Source organism: Pteropus vampyrus, unplaced genomic scaffold, assembly GCF_000151845.1.
Source record: "Pteropus vampyrus isolate Shadow unplaced genomic scaffold, Pvam_2.0 Scaffold171, whole genome shotgun sequence".
NCBI lineage: Eukaryota > Metazoa > Chordata > Mammalia > Chiroptera > Pteropodidae > Pteropus > Pteropus vampyrus.
The window spans coordinates 2584064-2591852 of NW_011888952.1; the positions used below are offsets into that span (position 1 = coordinate 2584064).

General features: G+C 41.3%; 1 protein-coding gene across 3 annotated transcripts in view; it reads left to right on the forward strand.

Moving 5' to 3' along the window:
* Positions 1-7789, forward strand: part of SEC13 (SEC13 homolog, nuclear pore and COPII coat complex component) — a 45392-nt gene that overhangs the window by 18561 nt on the left and 19042 nt on the right. For 2 of the 3 annotated variants that reach the window (XM_023536847.1, XM_023536848.1), the window contains exons 5-10: positions 1686-1819; positions 2233-2356; positions 3267-3413; positions 4488-4621; positions 5036-5159; positions 6072-6218. In XM_023536847.1, coding sequence (XP_023392615.1) covers positions 1686-1819; positions 2233-2356; positions 3267-3413; positions 4488-4621; positions 5036-5159; positions 6072-6218 — 810 coding nt within the window. The remainder of the gene's footprint in view (positions 1-1685; positions 1820-2232; positions 2357-3266; positions 3414-4487; positions 4622-5035; positions 5160-6071; positions 6219-7789) is intronic. The other variant, XM_023536849.1, reaches the window with a different exon arrangement.

Sequence of the window (7789 nt, forward strand, 5' to 3'; positions counted from 1 at the left end):
GAAGGCTGACCTTCCACCAGCAAAAATATTACAACTTGTTTTATTGTGATACTCACTTTATAGTGGTGGTCTGGAACCAGACCTGCAATATCTCCAAGGGATGCCTATATAAATATATTGTAGGGAACTAAGACTAAATGAGGGTTAGAAGGTAGAATAAAGGATGTAATGGCCATGTGCTCTCCTAGGGTAGATAGAATGCAACTGTTAAAAGCAGTATGGCACACAAACAGCTAGAGATCTATATTTTTTTATTTTGGCATCATTTACACACAAACACTTCCTCATCACCCCACCCCACCCAAAAAAAAACTGTGAGGGAGAATGGAAAGAGCATTGCAAACACTTTATTAAATGACTTTAGTAGTCATATTGGCAATATTATTCTGAGACTGGTCTGTGAAATAAGATAAAATAAATAATAATGTGACTGTGAACATCACTAAAAGAAACCAGAGCTCTTGAGGAAATGGCTTATTCCAGGTCTGAGTCAGGAAATGTACAAAATAAGCTTGGAACATCTTGTCATACCAGATAGAAAAATTATCAAAAACAAACTTTGATATACTAGGGTTATGTCAAAAGAACCAGCTTGAACAGGCTCACTGCCAAAGATGGGCAGTTTGAGTGTCAAAATGAGAATCATTGCAGTGAACTGAAACCCATCAAATACGCTTAAATCCATGAGTTCATAATGATATTTAAAAGAATCAGTCATCTTTGGAGAATGACAGGGAACCAGTTCAGAAAGAATGAAGTATATCTTGCCTTTCCTATCTGATCTGTACCCCTGGGGGACCAAATATTAATGAGAGGAATTGCCCCTATCTAGAGTATTCAATGTAATAAATGACAAAGAAATTAATAGAATTACAGTATCACCATTTTGTAATGCCTAGTAAATTAAGAGAGGTATAAATTATTGACAGGTGCTAATAATGGAGACAATCTGACATGTGCCTCCCAATGAAAACATACACCTAGTCTTGGCAAAGGGATCTTTGATCTAGCTGAAAACTTTTAGGAATTGAGAGGAACATGTCGAACTAAGTATGTAACAGCAGAAACCAGCCTGAGAGACTACAGGTCATATGACTGATTCTTCAGCAGAAAAATTGTAAGGAAAAAGGATTGGAAGAGGAATCTATAAATTAGGATAAAAAAAGAATCCCCAAAAAGTGTTTAAATGGCAAGTCTAAACTGTCACGTCTAGGGGTGCACATTTGGATGACAGAACTAAAAAAGAAGTCAGGATAATGGTTACATACAGTGGGTGAGGGTCTGTGATTCAGGTAGGACACAATGATAGGGCTTCCTAAGTAAATGGCAGTTTTTATTTCTTGACCTGGTAGCAATTACAAGAGTGCTTTAGAGTATTCATTAAGCCATATATTTACTATGTGTTTTTCTGAATCTGTGCCCTCCCTTCATGACTTAAAAAATGTTAAATTCCTGAGAATTCCTAATTCTTATTTTAAATGCATATTGCTGAAAAAATACATGCACTATTAGGAATCCCTGAAGGAGAATTAAGAGTCACTAATCTTTAGTTCATCAAAACAGCTGTCCTACATAATTCAGTCCTGAGTATTGGAGAGGAAATGAGCAGCAGCCTTGGATCTGCCAAAGCATTGTCCAATGGCAAGGCAAAAGGACAGAGTCCCCACAAGTCCCTCTCCTTACAGATTGGCTGCAATGCCGTCAGCTGGGCCCCTGCCGTTGTACCTGGAAGCCTCATAGACCAACCATCAGGGCAGAAGCCCAACTACATCAAGAAGTTTGCCTCTGGCGGCTGTGACAACCTCATCAAGCTGTGGAAGTAAGTGGGGTGGTTGAACTTCTCAAGGGATACTTCTTTCTTCCTTACCTACCATGACTCAGCCACAGTTCACAAGAAACAGGATCACCTTTCTTTTTCCCACCTGCCCACAGAATACTATTTTCAATCTGTCAGAGGACATCCATTAAAAAAAAAGAAAGATAACGTGCCTTTTTCTCAAGCACTTTTACTCTTTGCCTAATTCCTAACTGCTAGAGCCGACTTGGCTATAAAGGAACAGAGCATTATAGCTAGTGAACTGAATAAAATTCTACAGGCTCAACAAATGAAATCAGAAAGATGGAATAGCTTCTCAGCCCCTGTGGAGCCAATGGGATTGGGAAGGAATGGAGGTGTGGGAAAGTCACCTGGGCTGCTATCTGCTGGATTCTCTCACTAATCTCCCCTATTAGGGAGGAGGAAGATGGTCAGTGGAAGGAGGAACAGAAGCTGGAAGCACACAGTGACTGGGTTCGAGATGTGGCTTGGGCCCCTTCCATTGGCCTACCCACCAGCACCATCGCCAGCTGCTCCCAGGTCAGCTCAGACCCATGAGAGTGTCCCATGTTATTTAATTTCTGAATAAGTTCCATCAGTCCTTGCAGTCTCATTAGGAGAAAGTCCTTAAAAGGTAAGGGCAGGACAACAGGCACCTCTGGACCAGTGGAGATAGGGGAGCTTTTGGAGCCAGGTAATCACACTATGAACTCTTGATCAGAAGCCACAAGTGGCTTGCCTCCACTGAGCCAAGAGCAGGGAAATTCAGGATCAGTTTCCCCTCTTGACCTTTGTGTAATTAGAGAGTGGAGGTGCCCAGGTGCATTTCTGAGAGTCTATTTCCAAGCAAGGACCAGGGCAATGGAAAATTCTAAAACCTTGTGGTCTACTATCCACTCTTCCTAGGCAGATCACAAAAGAAAGACCAAGAACAAGCCTTTAATTATATGCTACCAGCACTCTAGGCAAGGGTTAAACCAGGACTTTTAGATTAGGAGAACTCATAAACCAAAGAACTCATTTGAGCCTGTTTTGTTTGGTCTTAAATTTCAGAGGGTTTTTTTTTTAACCTCCTCATTCTCTGAGCTTGGTTTTTAGCCATACGAATTCAGTTGAGAAAGTATAAATAGAGCCAGAGGGAGCTGAAACAAAAATGATTTGGCAGGCATGAGGAAAAACCCCAGAGAAAATTTGAGAGTTAGCAATGCAAAGATATACCAGTATGAGGAAAGGAACCTTCAAGACTCTTGATCTATGTGAAGTGTATTCCTGGGGTAAAGGGATAAAAGCATGGGTACTGGGCTGGAAATTGGCGATCAAAATTGTGGACACCATGCTTTGCACTGAATCCACCAACCAGTTCCTGCAAAGGTCCAGTATGGCTCCAGATTGGGAAGATATCAATGCATAATTCCTGCCCCCATCTGCTGACTCTCCTGTGTTTTCCCAGGATGGTCGTGTGTTCATTTGGACCTGTGATGATGCCTCAAGCAACATGTGGTCTCCCAAACTACTGCACAAGTTCAATGATGTTGTGTGGCATGTGAGCTGGTCCATCACAGCTAACATCCTAGCTGTCTCAGGCGGAGATAATAAGGTACACCCAATTTCTGTGACTGGTGGACAGGGCCCCATTTTTCTTTGCCTACTGGAGAGCACAGTTGAATTTTCTGTCTAATGGCAGAGTCGCGGTGGGGGAAACTTAATGGGGACTGCGTTTTGAGAATATGTCTTAATTACATCCTTAAATCTTACTCCCCACTGAGAGGTAATATGTCTCCTATTACAATAGGAAAGAAGCTGACAAGAGATTTGACCTGCATATGGGTCACAGATCTATTAGGTGGCAGAGCAAGTACTCAGGCCCAAGTTAAATCCAAAGCCACTACCCTGCTAGTTCATCACCCCATACCCCATCTCTTTAACTCATTTAGATATGATGACAGTCAATTAGCTCTGCCCAAAAAGTAAGTAGATTAGGAGAAGAATTCATAAAGGGAAAAGTTTGGGGGTGGAGTGGTTGTTCAGAACACCCAGGAGACATTTTTAGAAATCAGTACAATTAACGAGTACTTATTCACCCACTGTATACATTTTCCTTGTATGCTATTAGTCATACAAAGGTAGGGTCATGGAGCCAGAGTGACTACTGAGAAACTTAGTAAAACAAAGACCAGCACAAGGCAGGAGAACAGCAGAGCAAATAAACTTGAAAAATGACCACTGCGTTTGAAATTTACCTTATAAAGTTAGGGACCGTCTGCCTTAGAGAAGTCAGCTAGGCAGATAGCAATGGCTTCTTTCTTCTTTCTGCAGGCAGTTTTCTTGATTTTTTTTAATTAGTAATTTTTATTTTTCAGTTATTATTGGCATATAGGACTATATTAATTTCAGATGTACAACATAGTGATTAAACATCTATATAACTCAAAAAGTGATGACCCAAATAAATCTAGTGCCCCTCTGACACCATGCATAGTTATTACAATATTATTGGCTGTATTCCTTATGCTGTACTTTCTATCTCTGTGACTATTTTGTAACCACAGCTGTCCTACATAATTCAGTCCTGAGTATTGGAGAGGAAATGAGCAGCAGCCTTGGATCTGCCAAAGCATTGTCCAATGGCAAGGCAAAAGGACAGAATCCCCACAAGTCCCTCTTCTTACAGATTGGCTGCAATGCCGTCAGCTGGGCCCCTGCCGTTGTACCTGGAAGCCTCATAGACCAACCATCAGGGCAGAAGCCCAACTACATCAAGAAGTTTGCCTCTGGCGGCTGTGACAACCTCATCAAGCTGTGGAAGTAAGTGGGGTGGTTGAACTTCTCAAGGGATACTTCTTTCTTCCTTACCTACCATGACTCAGCCACAGTTCACAAGAAACAGGATCACCTTTCTTTTTCCCACCTGCCCACAGAATACTATTTTCAATCTGTCAGAGGACATCCATTAAAAAAAAAAGAAAGATAACGTGCCTTTTTCTCAAGCACTTTTACTCTTTGCCTAATTCCTAACTGCTAGAGCCGACTTGGCTATAAAGGAACAGAGCATTATAGCTAGTGAACTGAATAAAATTCTACAGGCTCAACAAATGAAATCAGAAAGATGGAATAGCTTCTCAGCCCCTGTGGAGCCAATGGGATTGGGAAGGAATGGAGGTGTGGGAAAGTCACCTGGGCTGCTATCTGCTGGATTCTCTCACTAATCTCCCCTATTAGGGAGGAGGAAGATGGTCAGTGGAAGGAGGAACAGAAGCTGGAAGCACACAGTGACTGGGTTCGAGATGTGGCTTGGGCCCCTTCCATTGGCCTACCCACCAGCACCATCGCCAGCTGCTCCCAGGTCAGCTCAGACCCATGAGAGTGTCCCATGTTATTTAATTTCTGAATAAGTTCCATCAGTCCTTGCAGTCTCATTAGGAGAAAGTCCTTAAAAGGTAAGGGCAGGACAACAGGCACCTCTGGACCAGTGGAGATAGGGGAGCTTTTGGAGCCAGGTAATCACACTATGAACTCTTGATCAGAAGCCACAAGTGGCTTGCCTCCACTGAGCCAAGAGCAGGGAAATTCAGGATCAGTTTCCCCTCTTGACCTTTGTGTAATTAGAGAGTGGAGGTGCCCAGGTGCATTTCTGAGAGTCTATTTCCAAGCAAGGACCAGGGCAATGGAAAATTCTAAAACCTTGTGGTCTACTATCCACACTCTTCCTAGGCAGATCACAAAAGAAAGACCAAGAACAAGCCTTTAATTATATGCTACCAACACTCTAGGCAAGGGTTAAACCAGGACTTTTAGATTAGGAGAACTCATAAACCAAAGAACTCATTTGAGCCTGTTTTGTTTGGTCTTAAATTTCAGAGGGTTTTTTTTTTAACCTCCTCATTCTCTGAGCTTGGTTTTTAGCCATACGAATTCAGTTGAGAAAGTATAAATAGAGCCAGAGGGAGCTGAAACAAAAATGATTTGGCAGGCATGAGGAAAAACCCCAGAGAAAATTTGAGAGTTAGCAATGCAAAGATATACCAGTATGAGGAAAGGAACCTTCAAGACTCTTGATCTATGTGAAGTGTATTCCTGGGGTAAAGGGATAAAAGCATGGGTACTGGGCTGGAAATTGGCGATCAAAATTGTGGACACCATGCTTTGCACTGAATCCACCAACCAGTTCCTGCAAAGGTCCAATATAGCTCCAGATTGGGAAGATATCAATGCATAATTTCTGCCCCCATCTGCTGACTCTCCTGTGTTTTCCCAGGATGGTCGTGTGTTCATTTGGACCTGTGATGATGCCTCAAGCAACATGTGGTCTCCCAAACTACTGCACAAGTTCAATGATGTTGTGTGGCATGTGAGCTGGTCCATCACAGCTAACATCCTAGCTGTCTCAGGCGGAGATAATAAGGTACACCCAATTTCTGTGACTGGTGGACAGGGCCCCATTTTTCTTTGCCTACTGGAGAGCACAGTTGAATTTTCTGTCTAATGGCAGAGTCGCGGTGGGGGAAACTTAATGGGGACTGCGTTTTGAGAATATGTCTTAATTACATCCTTAAATCTTACTCCCCACTGAGAGGTAATATGTCTCCTATTACAATAGGAAAGAAGCTGACAAGAGATTTGACCTGCATATGGGTCACAGATCTATTAGGTGGCAGAGCAAGTACTCAGGCCCAAGTTAAATCCAAAGCCACTACCCTGCTAGTTCATCACCCCATCTCTTTAACTCATTTTCATGATGACAGTCAATTAGCTCTGCCCAAAAAGTAAGTAGATTAGGAGAAGAATTCATAAAGGGAAAAGTTTGGGGGTGGAGTGGTTGTTCAGAACACCCAGGAGACATTTTTAGAAATCAGTACAATTAACGAGTACTTATTCACCCACTGTATACATTTTCCTGGTATGCTATTAGTCATACAAAGGTAGGGTCATGGAGCCAGAGTGACTACTGAGAAACTTAGTAAAACAAAGACCAGCACAAGGCAGGAGAACAGCAGAGCAAATAAACTTGAAAAATGACCACTGCGTTTGAAATTTACCTTATAAAGTTAGGGACCGTCTGCCTTAGAGAAGTCAGCTAGGCAGATAGCAATGGCTTCTTTCTTCTTTCTGCAGGCAGTTTTCTTGATTTTTTTTAATTAGTAATTTTTATTTTTCAGTTATTATTGGCATATAGGACTATATTAATTTCAGATGTACAACATAGTGATTAAACATCTATATAACTCAAAAAGTGATGACCCAAATAAATCTAGTGCCCCTCTGACACCATGCATAGTTATTACAATATTATTGGCTGTATTCCTTATGCTGTACTTTCTATCTCTGTGACTATTTTGTAACCACCAATTTGTACTACTTACTCCCTTCCCCCTTTTTCACCCACCCCCTCAAACCACCCTCCCATCTGGTAACCCTCAAAATGTTCTCTGTATCTATGAGTTTGTTTCTGTTTTTTTGTTTGTTTATTTTGTCCTTTAGATTCCACATATATGTACAGTCATATGGCATTTGTCTTCCTCTATCTGATTTACTGCACTCAGCACACTACTCTCTAGATAGATCCTTCATGAAAAACCTTTTTCCATCCCATTACTTTTAGTCTGTGTGTGTCTTAATCTGAAGTGAATATCGTAGGCAGCATATATAAGGATCTTGTTTTCTTATCCGTTCAGCCACCCTATCTTTTGATTGGAGCATTAAATTCTTTTTCATTTGAAATACTTCATAGATATGTAGTTATTCCATTCTTTATTTAGACTTTTGATACATATTTTTCTCTTCTTAAGTCCCTCCAACATTTCCTATAATACCGGCTTGGTAGCAATGAACTCCTTTAGCTTTTTCTTGTCTGAGAAGCTCTTTTTCTGTCCTTCGATTCTAAAAGATAACTTTGCTGAGTAAAGTAATCTTGATTGTAGGTCCTGGGTTTTTATCACTTTGAATATTTTGTGCCAAGCCCTTCTGGCCTGCAAT